This window comes from Camelina sativa, chromosome 18 (assembly GCF_030686135.1).
Source record: "Camelina sativa cultivar CO46 ecotype springtype chromosome 18, ASM3068613v1".
Classification (NCBI taxonomy): Eukaryota; Viridiplantae; Streptophyta; class Magnoliopsida; order Brassicales; family Brassicaceae; genus Camelina; species Camelina sativa.
Window position 1 is genome coordinate 13,251,759 of NC_141897.1, and position 25,804 is coordinate 13,277,562.

A 25,804-nucleotide genomic window follows, 5' to 3' on the forward strand; every position below is an offset into this window, starting at 1 on the left:
TTCTTCAGGGTCAAGCTAGCGGTTCTATGGATACTGCTAAGAAGTTTCCCGACCTTAGTCAGAGGATGGAATGTTCATACAATGATCTGAACGTCAAATTTAAAGCTCTGAATTCGAAGATAAGGTAAATGGAAGGCCAATCCGCTTCTACTTCTGCACCAAAGCCTGGCCAATTCCAAGGGAAGGCTGTTCAGAACCCCAAGGAGTTCGCCAATGCCATTACGCTGAGAAGTGGGAAAACATTGCCGCCCAGGCAAGGAGTACCAGACATCACTTCGGACAGTGAGGAATTCGATGGGGAGGATTTTGTTCAAGATGAAGCTCAGATCAAGGATCCAGTCGAAGCAGTCAAAGATCCAATCAAGCCAATGAAGCAGTCCGAACCTGAAGCAGTTAAGGAACCTGTTGTTTCTGATGATAAACCTGCGAGGTTCATACCTCCACCATACAAGCCTCCTCTACCATTCCCAGTGAGGTTTGAGAAGCAGCTTACTGAGAAGTACAAAGCTCTGTTCGAAAAACAAGTGATGTTCATATATTTTACCCTGTTTTCCCTTAATATATTCACATCTTTTGCATCTTTTGCTATCCTTTTTGACCATTATTGCATAGTTTTAGGATTGTTCATGCATTAGAGTATAGTTGTATTGCATTTGCATCATTTCTTGCATAAACAGGTGATTTTGGAGCCTAAGGAGCATGGAAGTAATGCTGAAGAGGAGAAAGCAAGGGAGTTAGAGCTGAAGAACCAAGGTCCGGAGTTCCACTCGACCACCCACTCGACCAGACACTCGACCGTGTGCGGAGAAGGACTCGACCGAGGGGAGGGAACAGAAGAAAAGCCAACTCGACCGGTCACTCGACCAAGCACCTGGTCGAGCTGACCGAGCCGCCTAGCTATTTTGTCTTCTAGCATTTTTAGGGCTTCCACTCCTTTTTCTATATAAAGCCTTGTACCCTGCAGCCACCTTGGAGAAAATCTAAAAACTTAGTTTTTACCCTTTTGAGAATTTATGCTTTTTGTTTTTTACATTTCTTAGATTTTGTTCTACTTTTAAAGGAGAAAACAAGAGATTTCTTCATACTTGTTTGTTCAATAACTCTCAAAGTATAAAGAATTCGAGTTTGATTCCTTCTTCAATATTGTAGATCTCTGCTTTATCTTTCTAATGATGCAAGTTTCGTTATTTTCTGGGTTTATGACTTTGTTCATCATGTTTAGCATTTGTGAGTAGTTGCTTAGGATCTTGAGGATGAGTTAGGCTGGATTGTGGTTAAGGTTTGTTTAGCTAGGTCAAGCTTGATTGTTATAGATCTCTTCTAGGCTAGATGTACTCTATGCTGATCCTATAACTGAGAGGGTAGGATTTTATTTTAAGCTTCTTTGCATCAAACCAATGTCTAGGTTGCAAGATAAGGCTAGATCTAGAGATTATCATTAGGCATGCTACGAGATTAGATGTCTTGTTTGATTTTTGACATAAATGATCTGTTGCTTAATGCTTGCTTGTATAAGTTCTTTGCTTTGTGAGAACAAGTCTAGAAATATATGAGCTTGATTGTTTTTGCCATGAGAGTGGATTAACATGTTCTAGGAGATCATTGTCTAGAGATTAGCTCAAGTTGATTGAGATTTGTTGACCAAGTTAGATGACCTTAATCATTAGTCCAGCCAATGAATCCCTCCTCAAGACCTTCCTTGTCTATTGATTTCTTAGTCTAAATCCTGTTGTTTGGTCGTTGTTTGATTTACTTTTGTCTTGCTCTGTTTTGTTTGCATTGCTCTGTTTCTCGCATTTGTCTGACTCGACCCTGTACTCGATCGCACACTCGATCGAGTGCTTGCTCGAGCTCATCCCCATAATTCTTGTTTATGCTTTGTGTTTGTCCTGTTTCAATTCCTATTTCATTTTAGTTGCTTTTCTGTTACATTCATTTAGTTTCCTGTTCATTACTTGCCTTGCATTAGTTTATTACTTGCATTACTATAGTTTCTATTTCTGTTTCATTGCATTGTTGTTTAGATTATCCTGTTCTCTTTACTTTTAGCATCTAGTTTTATAAGCTTTTACATTCTGCATTTTACATTCATCATTAGGTTGTTAGTGACAAACATCCTTTATAATTGGCTTGACTTAGATAAATGTGCATGTCCTGATTGCTTGCATCTCACTCATTTAGGATTGACATCTCTTATACTACAACAACATAAGGGAAATTGAAACTCCTTGCATTCCACCTGTTCATCATCACATCATATCATCTCATTCATCATCACCCACCATAAAATGCCAAGTTTCAATTTGGCGCCATTGTCACTTTTGAGTGTTTGTTTGTGACATTTAGGATCCACATAAGTCTAAGATTGAGTTCTGTATCTACCTTGTTCACTACTAATCTCGAAATTTCATCTGCTTGTCTGTGTTGAGTCTCAGGTACCAACTCGACCATCAACTCGAGCTACCACTCGACCGTCTACTGATCGAGTACCTGATCAAGTCACAACCCGAATACATTTGTCTTCTCCTCCCAGTCAGCTCGACCTTCAACTCGAGCGTGTGCTCGACCGAGTACCTGTTCGAGTCAGTAAAGATGTTCCACAACAGTATGTTCCATTATGTACCCATGCAACATCAACCAGTATACTAGGCTGAATTGAATCCCTCTCCAGGGTTTCAGACCTCACAAGCCCAATCACCTGACTTAAGGGCTATGATGCAACAATTTTTACTAGGACAAGCAAATGGGCGGATTGAAGAAGAAAAGAAGTTTGCTGAGCTGCACCAAACGTTGAATTCTTATTCTACTGACCTGAATAACAAGTTGGAGAGTCTGAGCTCTAAGATCACGTACATGGAGAGCTGCATTGCTTCTACTTCTGCTCCTAAGCCAAACCAACTTCAACACCTAAGGGACTTTGCAGTTAAAGCCATTCATCTCCATGAAGAAGCTGTCACCAAAGACAGTGAAGTTCAAGCTGGGGAGGATTCATCATTTATTAAAGCCCAGAGTAAAGGTTTCTCACAGCAAACTGAATCCAGCAAAGCACTCGACCAAGTGCTCGACCACACACACGATTGAGTACCTGCTCGAGTGACCGATCGAATTGCTGCCCCAGAAGCTGTTAAGCCAGTTAAGTACATTCCCCCTGCTTACAAACCACCTCTGCCATTCCCAATACGTTTCAAGGCACAAAAGCTGAAAGAACTCAGGGAAATTATTGAGAAAAGGGAAGAGTTGGCTTTGCAACAAGAGAAGGAGTTAGCTTTACAACAAGAGGAAGTCATTGAGAAGGAAGAAGTGATGGCTTTGAAGGAAGAGGTTGTGTTTGAAAAGAAGGAAGTGATGGCCATTCAACAGGAGGTTGTCATTGAAAAGAATGAAGAGGAGAGAGGACCAGCTTTGGAACAATATGCCCCATATCCTCTCTACAAACGCATGTTACTTGACATATCCAAGCAGAAGGCTCAGAATCAAAACAGGAGAGATCAAGAGGAGATTGGGACATCTATTGTTCCAACAAAACTTGAAGATCCAGGTCCATTCAATCTACCTTGCTCCATCAGCTACCTTCACTTCAACAAATGCTTGTGTGATCTTGGAGCATCTGTTAGTGTCATGACCTACTCTATAGCAGAAAAGCTTGGACACACTGAATTCAAGCCAAGCAATCTCTACATAAGTCTAGCTGATGGTTCACACAAGGATGTAGTTGGTAAATTGGAGAGCCTCCTAGTCAAGATAGGCAAGGCAAGAATTCCCACTGATTTCATCATAATAAAGATGGATAAGGAGTTAGAGGATCCAATCTTGCTTGGGAGACCATTCCTTGCCACAGCAGGAGCAGTCATTGATGTTAAGGAGGGGTTGATAAGGTTGAACATAGCTGAAGGTTTGACCATGAAATTTGATATTATAGATCCATCTAACCAACCAACCATTGGAGGTCAACCATTTAAGATTGAAAATAAGGCTGATTTTGGGGTTTTGAGAGAAGAAGAGACTTCAAAAGCTAAGGTCTCATCTCATGAGGAATCAGTTCAGCATCTCAAGAATTCAGTTCAAGTGTTAGCTGGTTTAGTGAAAGATCTTCAAGTTCAACTCAGCAAGAGGTCTTTGAAGAAGGCAAGACCAAGACTCAAGTTTAAGAAGAAACATGGTTCAAGTGTCAAGGAAGTAGTGATCAAGAAGGAACACCAAGGTTATCAAGTAGAACCACGGTGATTTCATCACCTCCTTGGTCTCTAAACCAAGCCTGAAAAGGCATCAAAGTCAAGCTTAATGACTTTAAACAAGCTCACTAGGGAGGAAGTTCCTAAGGTATCTCTGTACATATTGTTTAAGGTTTTGGTATTTTGATCTTTGTTTTGGTGTTTTCATAATCAGGGAAGCAAGGGAGTCAAAACAGAAGAAGAAAAGGAGACTCGGCATCCAAATCGACCCTCCCACTCGACCGGGCACTCGTCCGAGTACCATTCGATGGCAATAGTCGAGTTACCCCAATCTCCTTCTCCAAGTCAGCAACAAGACCCCAACTACACTTTGGAGAGCATGAATGAGGATGTGGATAGCTTCTTCCACAATCCATGAGGTAACACTATCACCTTCCTTGTAAATACCATTGCATGTCATATTGTGTTTTGTTTTAGTCTTAAATCCTCTATAAAATTTCTTTCACACAGAGGACTGTGTGATTTGAGTTTGGGGGAGGGTTTGAGATAATATTTGATGTTGTGTTTTGTTTTCTTATTTCAAAATTTTAGCATAATCATATTAGTAATTGCATTTCATCTATGGCATAAAAAAACCCTAAAAATTTGAAAAATTTTGCCAAAAAAAGAGTGTTCATGTAGTTTGCATTGCATATTAGGATCTTGTTTAGCATGTTTCATGTAGGACTGTTTAATATTTGCATTAGGGATCTATGATGAGTTTTGGCTTGTTAGCTTGCTTAATTCACTAAACTAGGATCAATGCCCAAGTTAATAGTACTTTGATGCTAGTTGAGTAGTTAGAAGCATAAGAATGAACCAAGCCTTGAATTTCTGCATTGCACTTAGTCTAAATTGAAGCATGTTGTGATTTGATGCCATTTCCTATTTATAAGAACCTAATATTGACTTTCAATTATCAACTTGTGCATTGCTTTAAACTCATGGATACCATATACATATTTGGATCATCTTTTTCCTTTTACCACTCTTGTTGATCCAAGTAGTTGATTGCCATTAAAATCAGTTTTCCTACCCCTTAACCAACCCTTCTTTCAAGCCATGTTTATTCTTGAGTGTGTAAGGCCTATTTTGGGATTGAGCTTGGTAGAAAGTGTTAGGTTTGAACTGACAAGAATAATGCCTTGTGTAGTTCTAGTTTGCATTTTCCAAACTAGATAGGACTAGGTGATTTCATTGTTGGGTTTGGGACTTGGTTGTTTGAAAAAGAAAGAAAAGAAAAGAGGAAAAGAGAAAGAAAAGGTTAGAGTCTTTAGGAGGGGAATGTGTTTAAGTAAAATCAAAGTCTAGTGAAAGAATGGGAAGTATGATATTGTTTAAAGATGGTTCCAGTCAAAGAAAAGAAAGAAAGAAAAAGAAGAGCATAGCAAAATGCTTTTATGTGTTAAGAATAAGAAGAAAAGAGAACCATAGCAAATAAGTAAGAATCTCCCATTCCACTAGAAAGATCAAATAAGAAACCTCTCTTAAGGCTTAAAAACAAAAGAGAAAAGGGTATTTGAGAAAAATTGAAGTTAAAGGGTAGAACTAGGACAATTTGGGATTAGATTGATAGGATAAACACTTTGGGTACCTTTGGGTAGACAAGGTTTTATTCTTGTATGTGTCTAATTGATCTTACCTTTAGAATTCTTCTAAAGCTCAATCCAATTTTTATGAGAGAACCTTGATATTGATAAGCCCCACTCTAAAAAGAGACCATCATTGTCTCTAAACCTTTATTACCAAGCCAAATGAGTTTAAGCATTGCATAAGATTGATTCATGTTCTTGATTAATGAATGTTAAAGGAAATGGTTGATTTGAATGCATGTGAATATCAAAGGCTCAAATCAGTAAAGGTTGTGATAGCTTGTCTAACATCTTTAAGTACAGCTCATTCAACTTGCATCATAGTACTAGTAACTTGGACATTGATTCTTGGTGGTTTATTGGCAAGCTTTAGGAGCTGAGATCCCATTTTCAAACCTCACCTACCTTCTTATGTCTTGTTTATTTGCTTGAGGTCAAGCAAAGAATAAGTTTGGGGGTGTTGATGTTCATATATTTTACCCTGTTTTCCCTTAATATATTCACATCTTTTGCATCTTTTGCTATCCTTTTTGACCATTATTGCATAGTTTTAGGATTGTTCATGCATTAGAGTATAGTTGCATTGCATTTGCATCTTTTCTTGCATAAAAAGGTGATTTTGGAGCCTAAGGAACATTGAAGCAATGCTGAAGAGGAGAAAGCAAGGGAGTTAGAGCTGAAGAACCAAGGTCCGGAGTTCCACTCGACCAGACACTCGACCGTGTGCGGAGAAGGACTCGACCGAGTGGAGGGAACAGAAGAAAAGCCAACTCGACCGGTCACTCGACCAAGCACCTGGTCGAGCTGACCGAGCCGCCTAGCTATTTTGTCTTCTAGCATTTTTAGGGATTCCACTCCTTTTTTTATATAAGGCCTTGTACCCTGCAGCCACCTTGGAGAAAATCTAAAAACTTAGTTTTTACCCTTTTGGGAATTTATGCTCTTTGTTTTTTACATTTCTTAGATTTTGTTCTACTTTTAAAGGAGAAAACAAGAGATTTCTTCATACTTGTTTGTTCAATAACTCTCAAAGTATAAAGAATTCGAGTTTGATTCCTTCTTCAATATTGTAGATCTCTGCTTTATCTTTCTAATGATGCAAGTTTCGTTATTTTCTGGGTTTATGACTTTGTTCATCATGTTTAGCATTTGTGAGTAGTTGCTTAGGATCTTGAGGATGAGTTAGGCTGGATTGTGGTTAAGGTTTGTTTAGCTAGGTCAAGCTTGATTGTTATAGATCTCTTCTAGGCTAGATGTACTCTATGCTGATCCTATAACTGAGAGGGTAGGATTTGATTTTAAGCTTCTTAGCATCACACCAATGTCTAGGTTGCAAGATAAGGCTAGATCTAGAGATTATCATTAGGCATGCTACGATATTAGATGTCTTGTTTGATTTTTGACATAAATGATCTGTTGCTTAATGCTTGCTTGTATAAGTTCTTTGCTTTGTGAGAACAAGTCTAGAAATATATGAGCTTGATTGTTTTTGCATGAGAGTGGATTAACATGTTCTAGGAGATCATTGTCTAGAGATTAGCTCAAGTTGATTGAGATTTGTTGACCAAGTTAGATGACCTTAATCATTAGTCCAACCTATGAATCCCTCCACAAGACCTTCCTTGTCTATTGATTTCTTAGTCTAAATCATGTTGTTTGGTCGTTGTTTGATTTACTTATGTCTTGCTCTGTTTTGTTTGCATTGCTTTGTTTCTCGCATTTGTCTGACTCGATCCTGTACTCGATCGCACACTCGATCGAGTGCTTGCTCGAACTCATCCCTAGAATTCTTGTTTATGCTTTGTGTTTGTCCTGTTTTAATTCCTATTTCATTTTAGTTGCTTTTCTGTTACATTCATTTAGTTTCCTGTTCATTACTTGCCTTGCATTAGTTTATTACTTGCATTACTATAGTTTCTATTTCTGTTTCATTGCATTGTTGTTTAGATCATCCTGTTCTCTTTACTTTTAGCATCTAGTTTTATAAGCTTTTACATTCTGCATTTTACATTCATCATTAGGTTGTTAGTGACAAACATCCTACATATTTGGCTTGACTTAGACAAATATTCATAACCTGATTGCTTGCATAACACTCATTTAGGATTGACATCTCTTATACTACAACAGCATAAGGGAAATTGAAACTCCTTGCATTCCACCTGTTCATCATCACATCATATCATCTCATTCATCATCACCCACCATAAAATGCCAAGTTTCAACAAGTCAAGGAGATTGAGTTGAGAATGCCATTGCTGGATGCATTCACACTTGTTCCTCACTACCAGAAATTCCTCAAGGACTTGGTGATGGAGAGATCAAAAGAGGTTCAAGGCATGGTGATACTGAGTCTCGAATGCAGTGCAATCATTCAGAAGAAGATTTTACCCAAGAAGCTCAAGGATCTTGGATCAGTCACTCTACCTTGCTCCCTTGGACCTATGTCTTTTGATAGGTGCCTATGTGATCTTGGCGCTTCAGTTAATTTGATGCCATTCTCTGTGGCTAAGAGGTTGGGTTTCACAAGGTTTATGGGTTGCGACATCTCCCTCATCCTTGCAGATAGATCAGTGAGACTTCCACATGATATTTTAGAAGACTTACCTGTCAGGATCAGAGACGTGGAAGTGAACCGACTTTGTGGTTCTGGAGATGGATGAAGAACCGAAATATCCTCTGATCTTAGGAAGACCGTTCCTGGCGACTGCTGGAGCCATCATTGATGTCAGAAATGGCAAGATTGATCTTAATCTGGGCGACGATTTCATTATGAAGTTTGACATCAAGGATACTTTGAAGAAGCCAACAATAGAATTTACAAGTCTTCTACATTGAAGAGATGGATAAGTTGGCTGATGAGTTGTTGGAAGAATTAGCTGAGGAGGATTATCCAAAGACCGCTTTGACCAAAGATGGAGAAAAAGGATTCCTGCATGAGGAGACCACTAGACTCCTACAGAGAAACAGATGGACCATATAAGCGGGAACTTCGGTTGGCCGTCGAATTTGAATATACCCCAATGACGTTCGAAGTTTCCCGGCGCTACACTTTTTGCATCTTCATCGATAAATCCGAAAAGATAAACTTCAATGTAACCTTTACGCATAGGAGTTCCTATGTTGTTCGACAACCACTGAAGCAAACCGGAATAAAACCGTTCCGCGTTTTGAACGTTTGCGTTCTTGTCTCCATCCGTAGGCCAACCAACTTCTCCAACGATCAGTTCCATGTCGCCGTGATTCAACACATTCAAAGAAGCTACAAGCGTGTCGAAACTAGCGTTGAAGACGTTCGTGTATATAACACCGTTATCGTTAACGGTGTTTTGGCCGTCAAAGAAAGCGTAGTCGAAAGGGACGTCACTGCTTAGGTGGAGACTGAGGAAAGGGTAAATATTGACGGTGAAAGGAGCTTTGTTCTGCGCGAGGAAGTTAACGATTTGTGTTATTTCTTGGATGATGTCGGAACGGAATCTTCCGGCGGATGGGACTTGGTTGTCCAAAGGAGAGTTGTAAACGTCGGCGTTTAAAGGAACGGTGGCTTTGATGAAATCACCGACTCCAGCTTCGTTTAAAGCAGTCTGGATGTTAAAGAGTGCTGGGTACGTTAGGTTTATGAAAGATCCATTGTATGCTGTTAAGAATGGCTCGTTCCCTACGGCAACATATCTGCAAAAAAAAAAAGAAGAGGAGAATTCATATATTGATATTACTAATTATTTTTGGGAGTTTGCTAAAGTTGATAATCTTAATTAAATAATATCATAATTCAAATAGAATTTAAAGCTTTAGTAAATTCTACATTCTTGTGATATATCATATATTTCAGAAACTACATGATATATTATTGGTATTTTTTTAACGCAGTAAAACACTAAATCTCTCTAGTTAAGACTTCGAAGTTGGTATTGGTATTTTTTCCCAAAATGTTGGTTCTTTTCCGTAATAATCCAAACCAAATGGAAATTTGGCTATGATCAAATCTAATATGACTAAACGATCTCGCATCAAAATCCAAATCAAATCATATATACTTTGTGCTACATATTGTTGCAGTATTTTCTTACTAAACGATCTCGCATCAAAATCCAAAACAAAAAGAAAAAAAAGTATAATAATAAAATTAGAGAACTCAAGAGATGAAATGTTAGATTGATTTCTGCGTTACCAAGTCATATTAGGAGTAACAAAGCAAAGAAAAAATAGGATGAAGAAACGTAAATAAGACAAAACAATTTACTATAAAAGAAAAAAAAATAAAAACTTAGGAAACGTAAACCATTAATTACATAATATGGAGGTTAACAAAACCGAGAAGGGGATCGGAATGAACAATGTCACGCTGAAGGTGCCTTTTAAGCCTTCCAAGACGATCTCAAGAAGAAGACGAAAAAAAAAAAGAAACCTACATTAAAAGGATAGCCTGTGCTTGCTTGGCCTTATTGAAGTAGAGTCCGGCCTTCTCGAATATGAGGTCAACAAAGAACCTTGCAAGCACCAAGGCTAAAAAAACGAAAGGTGGACAAACAGGTTTCTGGTAACCCACATAGCCACTCAAACAACAATACAAAATAGTCAAGATAACATGTTGGATAGAAAGATCTGGTTCCGGCCAGTTGAGTTGCTTGACCGCAAAGCCTCCCGAGAAACTCCCAATCGTGTAAGTACTAAACTGTACGCAATGTAAATAGTAAGAAATTTGAAACGTAAAGAACATATAGTATAAGTTGATGTTCCACCACTTGTTTTGTCCCATCCAGCAAGTTTTGATATTATTAGTAACTTTCGGAATCGGGACGCAAAACGACCTCACCACCAAAATAGCCATAATCAAGAAATGTACTGCAAGAACAGCAAGAGCAGGCATGATCTCAGCCGTGTCCATGTCTCCCCAAGAAGAAGAGGACCAGAGTTGTATGATCGTTGCCGTTAAACAACCGAAAGTTGATGAGATGCCTATTACATAGTATATAAACCGCGCTTTCCAACAATTCACTCCTTGGATTATCGCTGTTTCGTATGATCTCATGATCGATGTTATAAGCTGGTTTCTAATAAGGTTTTTGTTTGTAGGTGAACTTGTACGAAGAATTTACTAACGGCCTCTCTACCCTTATGTTTTATATATATCAACTGTGCCTATTCCTAATAGGATTGGGGGAATAGATTCCGTAGGGTTTCCCAAGGATATATTGGGTTCATTTTTCCTATTGTGCCTTCATACAGCGGTACTTTTAAGCCCATTAAACATGGACCGTAATACTTTTTTTTTTTTTTTCTGTATATGGCCGTAATAATCGACGAATTCTATAACTAATCACGAGTTACTTTGCTTAATATGGGATGTAGAATGGATATGGTTTGCTTTGACTTTGGTTGTATTATGTGGGCATGCATTTGTTCTACAACTTTTGCATAATTAACAACTATCCTTGTAGTTGAAACATATTTGGTCCATTACCTGTGTGAACTGTTTTATAACCTTTCCCTCCGAGAGAAGTAATTGCAAAAACCATGCAATAACCTCGAAGATTTTTTTGAAAATGTTTGCTTCGTCGGTCAGTACCTGTAGACAACAAAGTGAGAATATATGATTTTTAGAATTTCTTCTCTTGTTGAGCCTCTCATCGTACCACATCAATGCACCACAATATTGACATTTAAATTCTGGATCACCATGATCTAAATAACTTAGAAATATTCGTAAAACAAACATATCGTTATAAATAAATTAAGTTTAATAATTACCTGAGTCATTAGCTTTTCATGCTTTATTTCTCCCTTTCCCTTTAGATCGAGTTGTTTTTCTTTGGTTTTGGTCTCTCATCAATGTCATTTGGTCTTGGATCATCAGACAGATAAGCACTTGGCATGTCTTTGTCACTGCTCATTAAATGATATGCTTGGTCCATCTCGAAATGACAGTCATCTGCTTTACCAAATTTTAGATTCGTTAATGGACTCACCTATAAAAATGAAGTCTTAGGAGAATATAAGTAATCATACCATCAGATGAATCTGGCCAGTAGGCATCATTAAATACAACTTCCAAATTCCTTGGTAGAATAGTAACATTGTCTTTTTGTGTTTGTAAATCAATGGTAGAGGAGCAGTTAATCATATATGCTGAATGATCATCTTCATCTTAAACATAGTACACCAAAATAATAAATAAGTTACTCTTAATCTGAATGATCATCTTAAATTTGAATTCTAGATTTTTATGAAATATATAGGGATAGACAAATTGTTCTCACTATTTTATTTATCTGCTGAAGTTGTCGACTGATTATTAGTATAAAAATTCCTCCTAAATGATCTTAGTTTGTTTCTAGCTCTTTCAAAGACACATGTGGAAGATGGAGTAGATGTAGATTGCTTGTAATAGATCTATTTAACACAGTCTCTGATCCTCTAAAAAAAACTATGTAGGTGCAAATTGTAGAAAAGTTTAATTTACATAAACGTATTATTAACTCTATTTTAAAAAGTTTAATTTAGAGGGAACTGACACAATATTATCTTACCAGATTGTAGAACAAAAGAATTGGAGGAAGGTGCAGGTCGAATTGGCGGTGTTGTGAGTATGTCACGTCTTCTAGCTGGTAAGTTTGTAATAGCTTCGAACACTCTTGTAAAAACTGAATTTATTGGAATAGTAGAATTACATTGAGTACACTAGATGGATTATTTGATGGCAATTGTCTAGTTCTCTTAGGAGTTTTTAGACTATAGTCACCTGGACTTGAGCCTATATTTCGCTTTTTCATATCTCCACAAGGAATTTGTAAATACTTATGATCTGAGATGGGTTTTTAATCAGAAATTTTGTTTAATGAAACATGAACAAACACACATCAGGTGATTATTATTTTCTAGTTGTCGAAAACTGTTTTAATTAATTAGAAAGATCTAAAGAATCTTTTTTTTAATTGAAAATATTTGATTAGTACACCTATTGAATGTCTATTATATTGTAAATTTCTTTAACTTAGCAGTAAATTATATTGTCAATTATAGAAAACCTATTTGGAAAGTTAAATAATCATCATTTTTAACAATATTTAACAATACATAGGTCATATCAACCATACAATACAACAAAGTTCAGGTTTTCTCAGAGGTGATGATGATATTGTGTTTCCCTGCATATGGAGATAAAGGTAAGTTTTCGGAATGCTGAATTAGAGGGTATTGTCATAGATTTATTGTCACATATAGTTTATAATTTGAATATTTGAATATAGGGCTCGAAATTACTTCAAGACAATATAGTACAATTGAAAATAGATAAATAATAAACAGTAATTCCATAAAATATTGTGTTTATCTAAATCCACATTAAAATTTATTTGTTAAACACAACCATTAAAATCTCTTGTAAAATAAACACACTAATATTGAGAAAATACTTGCCCTAATTTTTTAACAATTAATATTAACATAGTTTTTATTTAACTAACAATAGATTTTAGTATAATATATTTTCCCTACTTGTTTTATAAATTTAATCATTACATTAACCTTAATGTGAATTGCATTTTATTATGAAATAAGAAATAAACTTTAAAATGGTTCACAATGCGACCTTTTTAAACAGAAAACCATGCTTAGACCTCTAAGCTTATTGCAACAAAAATTGAAACTCCAAAAACAATAGACGACTTAGTGATTCATACAATCTAATCTCTTCTCTACCACTCCTCAACCATCAACTGGTCCATCTCCATCATTTTGATCATCGATTGCAAGAGGAATTGAACCCAAACAGGCATTCTTAGAAGATGATGAATTATTAGAAGAATCGTCAGACATATCATCCTTCCGCTTTGATGATGGAGTAGTGAAAAGAGTTGTTAGTTCTTCATCAGCAACACTACTGTTTGACAACGTTCCAATTTCCTATAAAACATAATTAATTATTAATATATTTATACTATATATCAAAAATTTATAGAAAAATGTCTATATTTACAATTCATTTATTTAGGGACTATACCTCATTTGCACTCACAAGAGTGGCTAAATCATCATCATCCATTGAATGTTCAACAATGTCATCTTTCTCAACTTCTAGACCAACAAAGGCATGACAAACCTTTTATGTATCAGTTGCATCTTTGATATTATCATTTTCATTACTCACAACAAATGGAAAAGTCTTTCTGACCAGATTCTGAATTTCATGAGGGATGTTTGTTGGATCTTGTATCTAAAAAGCAAATCATATGGTCAAAATATGAAACTTGAATAGATATTCATTGTCCTACTACTAAAACACATGAAATTTTACCTCGTCAAAATGGTCATCCAGAAGCTGAAGAGATGATTAATGTATGAGACTGTTTGCATTATTCTCAAACAACAAACATTTGGTCTGCGCAGTGGTATCCATCACACACAGAGTCACTCTGTACCTATAATACATATATTTTAGCATAATTTTTTTAAAATATATATTAATATATTAATCTTTTACTAAATTTAAACGACTTAAAATATTTAATAAAATTACCTTGGTTCAACTTTGTTGTGACTTTCATTACATCCAGAACACCAGAACAAAGTCTTCTTGTTCTTTTTAAGAAATTCATTCTCAACTTTAGGGACTTTGTAGCATGTTTTAGTACACTTCATACATACAAAGTAGTACCATGTAAATTCGGTATCAATAGCATAGACAGCACACATGAACCTAAATTTGCCCTCCTACAATATCGGGTATTAATAAGTAACATATAGAGAATGAATTTTTAAACAAATTATAATAATCCATGTAACGCCCGCGAACCAAAACTCTGCGTTTTGGGGGTGAGTGTCGATCGTCACTCATGTGGTGTCGGTCAACACCACTTATTTCTGGGAAGAAACTTGGGAGATGTTATCTTAGGACATATTAAGGCGGAAAAGATTAGAATTGAAGCGACCAGGTTCATTACATTTTCTATCTTATTAAGTTAATTTGCTTTTTTTTTTTGTTTTTAAATGTTAGATGTAGTATATAAATAAATAAATAAAACTTATTTTGCAGAGCTTACATTGACTGATGAAGAAAGGAAAATATTTTGTCTACAAGAGATAAACAAACAGTTGAGAAGAAATGGTTCTTCGCTCGAGTCTTTTAAAACTCTGCCCCAGCTTAAGAATGAGAATATTCCTGCTTTAAACCAGTTAATAGCTGATGAACGAAGATTCATCAATCAAACTGATTTAAAAAAGAAGCATCTGGAGTGGTTAAATATGCTGACGGAAGAGCCAAAGAAGATATATGATGAGGTCATAGACTCTATTTTCAAAGATAAAGGTGGGGTATTTTTCTTATATGGTTTCGGTGGAACTGGTAAAACATTCCTTTGGAAAGTTTTATCTGCAGCTGTAAGGATCAGGGGAGAAATAGTGTTGAACACTGCATCTAGCGGTATAGCCTCTCTTTTGTTAGAAGGTGGCAGAACAGCTCATTCAAGGTTTGGCATTCCTCTAGAAGTTCATGAAACGTCAATGTGCAGAATGTCAAGGTCTTCTGATCTAGGTGAATTAGTCCAAGAAGCGAAGTTGATAATTTGGGACGAAGCTCCAATGATGAGTAAATACTGCTTTGAGACTTTGGATAGAAGTTTGAAAGATATAATGCGTGATCCCGAAGAAAAACCTTTTGGGGGTAAGGTCATTATTTTTTGTGGTGATTTCCGTCAGATACTTCCTGTTATTGTTAGTGCTGGTTGAGAGCAAATAGTTAACTCCTCGCTCAACTCATCTTACCTTTGGAATCATTGTAAAGTTTTGAGGCTAACAAGAAATATGAGGTTGCTCCAAAACATAACTCTCAAATGAAGCCAGGGAGATTGAAGAGTTCTCGAAATGGATTCTTGATGTTGGAGAAGGAAGACTTAATGAGCCATATGATGGAGTTGTTGATATTGACATACCAGAAGAATTGCTTATCAAAGAAGTAGACTCTCCAATTGAAGCGATCATTAATGCAGTATATGGTAATTCGTTACATACAGCCAAGGATGCCAGCTATTTTCAAAGCAGAGCTATTTTGTGTCCTACGAATGATGATGTCAACACTATAAATGACCACATGATCTCCATATTAGAAGGTTAGTATCAGCTTTCTGCTAATATTCCTATTCATTCTATATACTATATGACGTTTCAGAGCTGCAAAAAAAAAACACCTTCATAATAGGGTTTTAATCGTTGATTGTTTTACAGGTGAAGAAAAGGTTTACTTAAGTTCAGATAGTATTGATCCTGCAGATAAAAGGAATAAAGACAATCCTGCATATAGCCCGGATTTCCTAAACTCAGTTAGGATTTCAGGAGTACCAAACCATGCTCTTCGGTTGAAAATTGGTTGTCCAGTAATGTTGTTACGCAATATTGATCCTTATGGCGGTCTAATGAATGGAACAAGACTACAAATTACACAAATGGTTGATCATGTTATACAAGCAAGAATCATAACGGGTACGCGAGTTGGTAAAATTGTTTTTCTACCAAGAATGGTATTAATCCCATCAGATACCCGTCTGCCTTTCAAGATGAGACGTAGACAATTTCCCATAAACGTTGCTTTTGCAATGACTATCAACAAAAGTCAAGGTCAGTCTCTCTCAAATGTTGGTTTATACTTGCCTAGACCTGTTTTCTCTCATGGCCAGCTATATGTAGCTATGTCCCGTGTAAGCAGTAAATCAGGATTGAAAATTCTCATTACTGACCCAAAAAGAAAACCTCAAACAAAAACAAGGAATGTCGTCTTCAAAGAGGTTTTCCAAAACATTTGATCCATCTTCATGCATCCCTTCGTAAGACTCTGTTTTTACTCTGTTTTCAATTCTTTTTAAATTTATACATTTGTTTGTCTTTTAATTATTTGATCATTGATTTTTTTTTGCAGGTTTTCTTTTAAATTTCCACCCTTCAAATAAATTTCATAAATTATATTATTTATGAACTCCACCAAATTCGTGCTATCTTATATAGACATATTGAGTTCGTTTATTTAATTTATTCCAAATATTTATTATATTTCAAATTCTACCACTATATTCAATTATTTAGCTATGTATATATTATATATTTATATATATATTTTTAGACAGGTTGAATAACTAGACAATATTTTTAGATTGAAGAAATTCTAATAATATATACACATTTATAGAAACACAGGCATAAGGCTCAGCTAAAAAAGAAGGTTACAGTACCAAAGGTATATGATACCTAGAGGAGAGGATAGAGGCCAGAGTTAATGATATAAGAATGGAATGTAGTCTGTGTCAGAGTCAATATCGTCCTCACATAAATCAAATGTCAAACAAAAAGTACATACTAATTTGGGATAGGTTGAGATAGGCTAAATAATATGAAAATAACTTAAACAATATTTATATATTTCAAGTTATAATAAACATTTTGGCCCGTTCTGTAGCACGGGTTACTACCTAGTAAAAAATTGAAAGATAAAAACATACACATATCAACCATAGCTGTTTCTTTAATACATACAGACTGCGATTATCTAAACTATACATATATACTTTTACTTCACATTACCATATAATGTTCTTGCCTCTTGAAAGCTTAACTAGCCTAGAGATCGAAACTGTGACTGTTGAAGTGGAAGAGAGGATGATTCGCCGATCGACAGATGCTATGTGACCGTATCTCTTTCGCTACGGTCGCCTGAAGAGCCGCTGGACCGCATACTATCACTCCAACATCCACACTTCCCCATTTCCCATTCAACGACTCAAATATCTCTGCAAAATCACAAAACAATAATACAAATTTACATAAACCGCTAATTTTTTTTAACTAAACCTCTAAAGTACCTCTGTACCTCTAAAGTCAGGTCTGGTGCCATAACGCATAGTGGTGTAACTCTGGACATCTTCTTCTTCTATCTCCAAGCCTTTGAGCTCTGCTGTAGATGGGTTATGGGGTTCTTCTACATTCAAATATACCTTTTCATTGCCATTTGCTTCCCCTTGACCGGTTTTGTGACCCCAACGATGCCAGAAAACAACCACAAGACCTCCAAAAATCAGCACACTTGCAACCATACAAACAACAAACAGAAGTCCCCTGGACCACCATGTCGTTATGTTGTATTTGTTTATGTAAAAGATGTCCAACAACGTGATCATTGCAATAAACCCAATGGTGGAGACAACTAGGTAGAGTCCAGACCATATGTTATCCCCTGTACCAACTAGAACCGACATGGGACACCCGTTGGTTTGTTTTGGCTTGACAGAAGGATGCACCACCTTGTGAACCATCCCATCTTCCTGTTATAACCATGAAACAAAGTAGAGTTCAAAAAACTAAATACAAGACCCATTGCAGATACCAAAAATATTATACATGTAATTAGACTTACCAAGAGAGCCTCGGATTGTCGTGTGACATAGATGTGAATTTCAAGGTTTAGTTTCTTAGAGAAGGAAGGGCAAATGGAAGGTATGTCAATTGCTGAGAGAAGAGAGAGCTCGTCTGAGTTTTTAATGGCCCAGAAAACTAAAACCTTACTTGGTAAACAAGGTTTCCCATCTCTTTTACGGTGTAGTATATCACTTAAGATGGCGAAGAATGGCGTAATTCCGATTCCTCCTGCTACTAAGATCAGGTTCTCATACCTGCACGCAGCAATAAACCTTTCTTGAGTCAAGCTAAAGCTTATTTCATTGAAACAGTTCATGTAGACTTAAAAATGCATTACCCTAAGTGGTATGGAGATTCATGGCCATAAGGTCCCTCCACACAAGTTGTTATTTTGGGATATGACTGAGGAGAAATGAGCTGGTCTTGATTCTCTGCCTCATAGAGATTTGACAACTGGTCCCTAAGCTTTGCAGTCCATCCACCAAGAACCTTTATGAGAACCATTACATGATGGTCCCCATCTAAAGGGCTTGATGAAACACTGAAAGGATGCCATTGTAGGCCTGATAGTTCCCTCACTTGAAGAAAGATAAAGCTAAGCGCATTGTATCGCATATCTGGTTATAAAAAAATCGGAGAGGAACGAAGTCAGTAAAATGCTTTTAGATTAGAGAGGTAAATGGCAGAGTGAGATTAAACAGAGTTGTTACTTGGTGGTTTCGAAAGGACTAGTTGGAGAGTTCCACAGGGTAGACTCTTTGCAGAGATTACATCTACAGTCCTTCTGGATTGGCAGAACCTCAAGAAACGGTCAAGAATGAAAAGAAATATTCCTCCAGAAACTATACTGAACAAGAATTCACCAACGTGAAGTGCCAAGAAGACCACAAAGACAATGTATAGTTGATGGGTGTAGAAGAAGAGCTCAAAGTAAAGCTTTCTCACGGTGTGAAGCGACGTGACCCACATCAGTAAACCAGCCACTAGAGTAATAACTCCAGGTAAATTAGCAACTCCATTAGCTTCCCATTCAAATAACTGAGAGAAGTAAGTTGTGATGATTAAACTTTAATATAGAACACAGTAAGAAATATAAATAAGACTGTGTGTGATAACATCATCTAAAACCTATTGATATCAATCAATACAATAAAACTTGGATGTTTTTCACCAGGTGATGACACCTCAGCATTTTGGAGAATTCTAGAGTTGACACCTCAATTAAAATAAGTAACCAATCAAATTAAAAAAATTAATACAACTCATCATTTTTCTCCAATAATAATCCTCTGTTCCACGTCACTTTACTCTAGGTTTTTTATTATGTTAACGTGTTCTCACCATTAGGTTTATATTATACGCAAGTAACCTATCGTGATTATAACTTTACCCTAATATAACCACCCCCCAGACAAAACTTACACGTCAATGTGTTCTTATGTTTCTCTTAACAAGTTTGGTAGTCTAAGAATGAGTACGGTGATTATAACTTTTCCCAAACCTTAATTAAGTGAATCTAAGTATATTGTGCTATTGTTTTCTAAAATCTTCTTCTATGAGTATAATAATACATGTTTCCTCTAATCTTCACTTTGTGATCATTCTTCTACCAAATAAAAAAATTAGATTTTACAAAGATAACAAAAGAGAAATAAATAACTTCTTTGACAACAAACAAACTATAGAAAAATTAGGTGATTAAATTTGTATAAACTACAAAAATAATACACCAGAAAATCAAGCTACACTAATATTTCTAATTCCCATAACAAGTAAATAAAATAAAATTTGAGAGTAATGTTGGTAGTGATTTTATATATTATAACATGAACTAATGTCAAATTAAACAATATATAAGTTCCAAAATTGAAGGTTTTGTATTATAGTTTAAAGTAGTGAAAACTAAATAATCATCTACTTAAAAATTACTTTAAAAATTAACCTAATCCTTATGCTATTAAACAAAAGTATAATAGTATTAAAATAATACACAAAATCATAGGATAGTGTCTTTAGTCAAGTGGTTACAGGTTTACAACACCACATTTAAGACCTATCCCTCCAAAATATGTTTATGTATTTTGACCAATATTAACTTTTCTAACAATTAAAAACACTATAAAACAATATATGATTAAATTTATATTAAATACAAAAATACACTACAAATTCAAACCACGCTAATATATCTCCCACATTAGGGTAAAGAAAATAAAACATAACATACATTAGGGTTAGTTAGGCTATTTATACAATTAAGTCTACTCAATTTAAAAGTAAACATTTATAAGCCATCTTAGATTTGAGATTTCTCAATCATTAATTTATTTGTGCATTTTCTATTTTATTATTGTATAAACCATAGTTTTTACAATTAATCTAGTTCCAAAAAGAAAGTTCATATTTTCAAGAATTTAATATATCTAAAAATAGTTATAAAAAGTATTCCCGCGGCGTCGCGTGAGTCTAACATAGTCTTATATAATATGAGAAGTTTTTTTCTAACTTTGCCTACCAATACGACACTTTGACATTCTATATTTGTGACACATGTCTTTTTCATTGATCTTAAAGTAAACATTTTTTTATATACTTTATTTTATTTATATCTTATATGATGTATAGTTTGCTTTTTAAAATATATTTCTTCCAACTTTTAGTTTTAACATATAATATATTTCCTAATGAAAGCATGTACCATATAACCTAAAAATAAAACTACTAATCAAACCAATTAAAAAGAAAAAAAATTTATACTTTAAAAAAAAAATGGAAGCCAGATTAACTTATGATAGACTAATTTAAAAATAGAAAATATGTTCTAATATATTTAAAAAATCACATTGTATTCAATAATCATATATATTTTATTAAAGACAAAACTCAGATAAAATTAAATTAAATTAAATATTCTATAAGTTACAGTTTGACTGTTTTTAAAATGTATGTACAAAAAGAAAATAAAAATAGCATAATTTATTAATCATCCCATGAAATAATAGAAAAAAATAGTTTCACAAAATAATTTAATGGTAATTATACTATTTATTTTAAAATGATTAGAAAATAGAGATATTATATTGAATCTAAAAAGCATTAAATTTGACACACTTCTCTTTTCATGAAATTTATTCAAAATTTAATGCAAGATATAGTATAAGATATTTCATAAATTTTTATGACATGAGCCATATTTTAATATGCGTTATTCCAAAAAAATTTTATATTAAGAGTGATTACAAGATTAGAGAGTAATGCATATTAATAAAAAATTATTGCTAAATTTAGAGAGTAATGCATTTTTATCAGTGGAGCATATGATAAATCTTGAATACAGTTATTAATTATTAAAAATAATCATTGGTGATTCTTCTGTTATCTTGTAAAACATATTTTCTAGATTCATAATCTCATTAGTATAGTACAAAATTCAGGTTTTAGAAGTTTAGTTTATTGATTGGATGAATTTGAGTCTGTCTGATTTTTTTCTCACATATCTTATTTTAAAATCATCAAAATCTGATGGAAAGTCAACATATAGATATTATAAGTTCAAATATAGTTAATTAAAAAAAATAGATGTAAGTTAAAATAAATTAGAAATGTAGTTATGTCAGAAAAATAATTGGATTGTATATATTGTTGATATCAATTTTTCTGATTTTGTCTTCCCTTCCATCTACACCAATTGACATGTTGTAGAGTCCATTTTTTTTTTATAATTAAAAGAACATAATGAATAAGAATAGAGACAACGACTGAAAAACAACCCATCATCATTGAAGTATAACACATTTTAAGCATTCATATAGATTTTCTAATTCACAAGAAATTTGTTAGGAGGCTAATTGAAGAAAATCAAACCGTAGCAACATATTGTGGATTCAAAAAGAAAACCAACTATTAAGATTGAGTTAAAGAATATATAAAGTTGTAAAACCAATCGAAAAAAGATTAATATTTATCAATTATTTATCTTTACAATTGAGACTAAAACATAAATTTTATTTATTTATTTTCATTGTTACTGAGTTACGATAATAATTTTCTGGTTATAGAGATCTAGCGAAACATCATATAAGTCTTGATCGCATCCATATATTAAAGCTTTGGAAAAGATGTAGGGAAAGATGAGATTTATCTGATAATATTTGTAAACTATTTTCAATACTCAATTTTAATTCTAAATGTATGATATATGGTCTTTACACAAACATCATGTGTGGAAAGACTATCTCCAATATATATTCTATGTTTTACTCTAAAATAGAGTATAGTTTTTTTCAATGTATCAATCTATTTTATACTATAAAATAGAGTTAGTGTAAAAAAGTAAAGTTGCATATAGAGTAATCCTACCATTTACTCTATTTTAAAGTAAGATATAGAATAGGCCAATAAGGTTAAAGCAAATGTTATTTTATAACAGAGTATTGACTTTAAAATAGAGTGGGGTTGGAGATGCTCTTAGAACCTAATAATTTATCACAAAACAATAAAATCCAAAATAACAAAACTTCCAGAGATTTAATTACTTCAATAAAAAAATTTCTGATTTACTTTTGATATATTATCTTGCGTCCAAACATTAAGAACTATATATATATAAAGGAACACATATTAAACATTTTAGAAAAAAATTCATATTAAAAAAATCCATTTCAAAAATATATTTCTAAATTTAAGATATATCTTAATTAATAAAAATAAAATAAAATATATCTCGCACGAGCCTATTTCTAGTTATTAAATAAACTAAGCTTTACTATCATGTCAATATTAGATGATGTTACAGGAAACTTACACTCTTTAAAAGTTGACCTTGAATGGTCCATCCAACAACGTAACAGAGGCCATGTAAGGTGAAGAAAGCCATAATGGTATGACCAAGCCAAACATGATATCTTGTAGCATGCTCGAAAGGGATATCGATAAGACGGAGAAGAACTGAACCTCTGGAGATTGGAAGAAACAAAAACACCATACCCAACAATCCAATCATCCCAAAACGCATACCCGTTACCTCCAGCAGAAAAACACTGAACACACACAACACAAATAATGATTGGTATGAGACAAAAAAAATTATAAACAAAGCTGAAACAAATTAGAAGGAAATGAGTTAAAAGAACCTTTTTTCATCAGGAAGGACATGGAATAATTCAACAAGGCTGAGGTTCCTCAAGGCATAAGCATATATAGCCCAGAGGAAGAAAACAAAGAAGACCAAAATCCCAAGAAACTCAGCTGCAGAAACAACTCCAAATGGTCCATCCACAAGAACAGGAAATGTCCATAGCCTAAACCTTGGGAATTTCGATATCTTCTTCCTTCACAGAAACCAAAAGAATGTAACTTTGTTATCATCAACAATATCATTATACAGTTACTTAAAGGTTTATATTATAATATGCTTTACCACTGTATGTGACAATCAACTCAATGAAATAGTTTAAAGAATCTCAAACCAAACTTACTTGGTGAAGACCTTCTCTTCCCCAGAGATGATGAGATAGAGAGAAGCTAAGACGGAGATAACAAGAATCGGACCATTGAAAATTAGGAACAAGCTTCCTGCATGTTTTAGGCAATTATGAGATGGTAAACAATTAGGACAATTATCGGAGAAAACAAAGCAAAAGTGATGGTACATAATGTAACCTGTGAGGCCATAGAGACTTTGGGAGGAGAGAGCTCTCCATTTTGCGACGAGTTGATCGCCGAGTGTTCCAGGGTACACCAAAAGGAACACAACCCAAGTCACAAATATCACAGACATCACAACTTTCAGTACCCATTTTAAAGATGAAGTCACCACAGAAGATGATGATGATGATGATGATGATTGATCATTAGACAAGAGTGGGGTTTTATGTTCATCCATCTTTATTTGAAGATTCTATTTTCTCAATGTTGTGATGAGAGTTGGCTACAGAAGAAGCATCAGCTTTTAAGGAGAAGAAATTACAAATATGTTGGGAATAAATTAAAAAATATTCAAGAGGATATGATTAAGAGAGCCAAGGAAGAAAATTTCTGGACCAGTGAGGTTTAGAGCAAAATTACCAATGGGCATTAACATCTGAGAGTAACGTACTTGGGAGAGAGTGTCACCGTTTCATTTCAACCACAATTTAGGTGGATGGTAACAAGTGCTGACTAATAGTAGATAAGATGATTATTATGGCGATTGTAATGGTTTGTCTGTTGGACCAGCTGCGTTACTAAAATCACAAGTTAGAAACAAATAGCGTAATCAATGCAGCACGAAAGGTACATAATATACTTTCCACATTTGAGAGATTCAAGTGAAATAAGCTTGCAAGGTTTCACAATTGAGTTGTTTCTAGAGCTACTAAAAGGTTTAAAGGCACTAAGCCAAGAAAATAACTATTAATGTGTTAAGTTAGAGGGAAAAAAATCAGATGCGTTGGCCTAAAGTTTCTTTAATAAATCAAATCAAAAGAAGACTTGTTCCAAAGAGCTTTTTTTTGGTCTCAAAAAGGGATGAGTACGAGTGTACGACAAAAAAAAGGGATGAACATGACCATGACGAAACAACTCCCGTGATTGATGACTGGCCTACATGAAAGCATAAGCTGATGATATAAGCGTAAGGCTTTGGCTTAATAACAAAATAATTTGATGGATAGAGATCAATAGTAGAACATCTTAGATACCAAAGATTACCGAGCACTAGTAAAGAAACTGATCGGGACTACTTAACATGCACCAACAACTGAATTCACCACTAGTACGTTCTCCCAAAACATCAGAAAAAAAAAATGAATTTAAAAAAGAAAAACAAAAAGAAAGAGTAATAGAGGAGGGCATTAACACGTGATAGTAACGTACTTAGTAGAGAGTCTCACCGTTTCATTTCAACCACAATTTAGGGGGGTGGTTAATAAGTACTGATTAATAGTATAGATAAGATGATTATTATGGCGATTGTAATGGTTTGTCTGTTGCGTTACTCAAAATATCACAAGTTAAAAACAAATAGAGTAATCAATGCAGCCCGAAAGGAACATAATATACCTTCCATATTTGAGAGATTCAAGTGAATTAAGCTTGCAAGGTTTTACAATTGAGTTGTTTCTAGAGCTAGTAAAAGGTTTAAAGGCACTAAAGCCAAGAAAAATAACTATTAATGTGTTAACCATTTTCCAAGACTAATTAACTAGCTAGTTAGAGGAAAAAAAAATCAGATGCATTGGCATAAAGTTTCTTTAATAAATCAAATTAAAAGAAGACTTGTTCCAAAGAGCTTTTCTTTTTGTCTCAAAAAAGGATGACCATGACGAAACAACTCCCATGACTGATGACTGGCCTACATGAAAGCATAATTAAGCTGATGATATAAGCGTAAGGCTTTGGCTTAATAACAAAATAATTTGATGGATAGAGTCATAGAGATCATTTGTGACAAAAAAAAAAAAAAAGTCATAGAGATCATAGTAGAAAATCTTAAATACCAAAACTATGATTACCGAGCAATAGTAAAGAAACTGATCGGGACTACTTAACATGTCACCAACAACTGAATTCACCACTAGTAGGCTCTCCCAAAACACCAAAAAGATCAACAAAATTGATGTA

General features: G+C 34.6%; 2 protein-coding genes across 2 annotated transcripts; one reads left to right on the forward strand and one right to left on the reverse strand.

Annotated features, from left to right (window-relative positions):
* Positions 1–2,853: 2,853 nt before the first annotated feature.
* On the forward strand, positions 2,854–16,599 carry LOC104763302 (uncharacterized). The gene is made up of 3 exons (XM_087497818.1): positions 2,854–3,057; positions 6,907–6,922; positions 16,025–16,599. The coding sequence occupies exons 1-3, from the start codon at positions 2,854–2,856 to the stop codon at positions 16,597–16,599; spliced, it is 795 nt and encodes a 264-aa protein (XP_087353944.1).
* A 582-nt stretch (positions 16,600–17,181) lies between these two features.
* Positions 17,182–24,674, reverse strand: LOC104760958 (ferric reduction oxidase 7, chloroplastic). Its single transcript, XM_010483963.3, has 9 exons — positions 23,864–24,674; positions 23,680–23,776; positions 23,335–23,532; positions 23,007–23,241; positions 18,913–19,240; positions 18,540–18,819; positions 18,201–18,456; positions 17,658–18,108; positions 17,182–17,577 (listed from the first exon to the last, which is right to left on the reverse strand). Exons 1-9 carry the CDS (start codon positions 24,084–24,086, stop codon positions 17,408–17,410), a joined length of 2,238 nt encoding a protein of 745 aa, XP_010482265.2. The 5' UTR covers positions 24,087–24,674; the 3' UTR covers positions 17,182–17,407.
* Between the last annotated feature and the right edge of the window lie 1,130 nt (positions 24,675–25,804).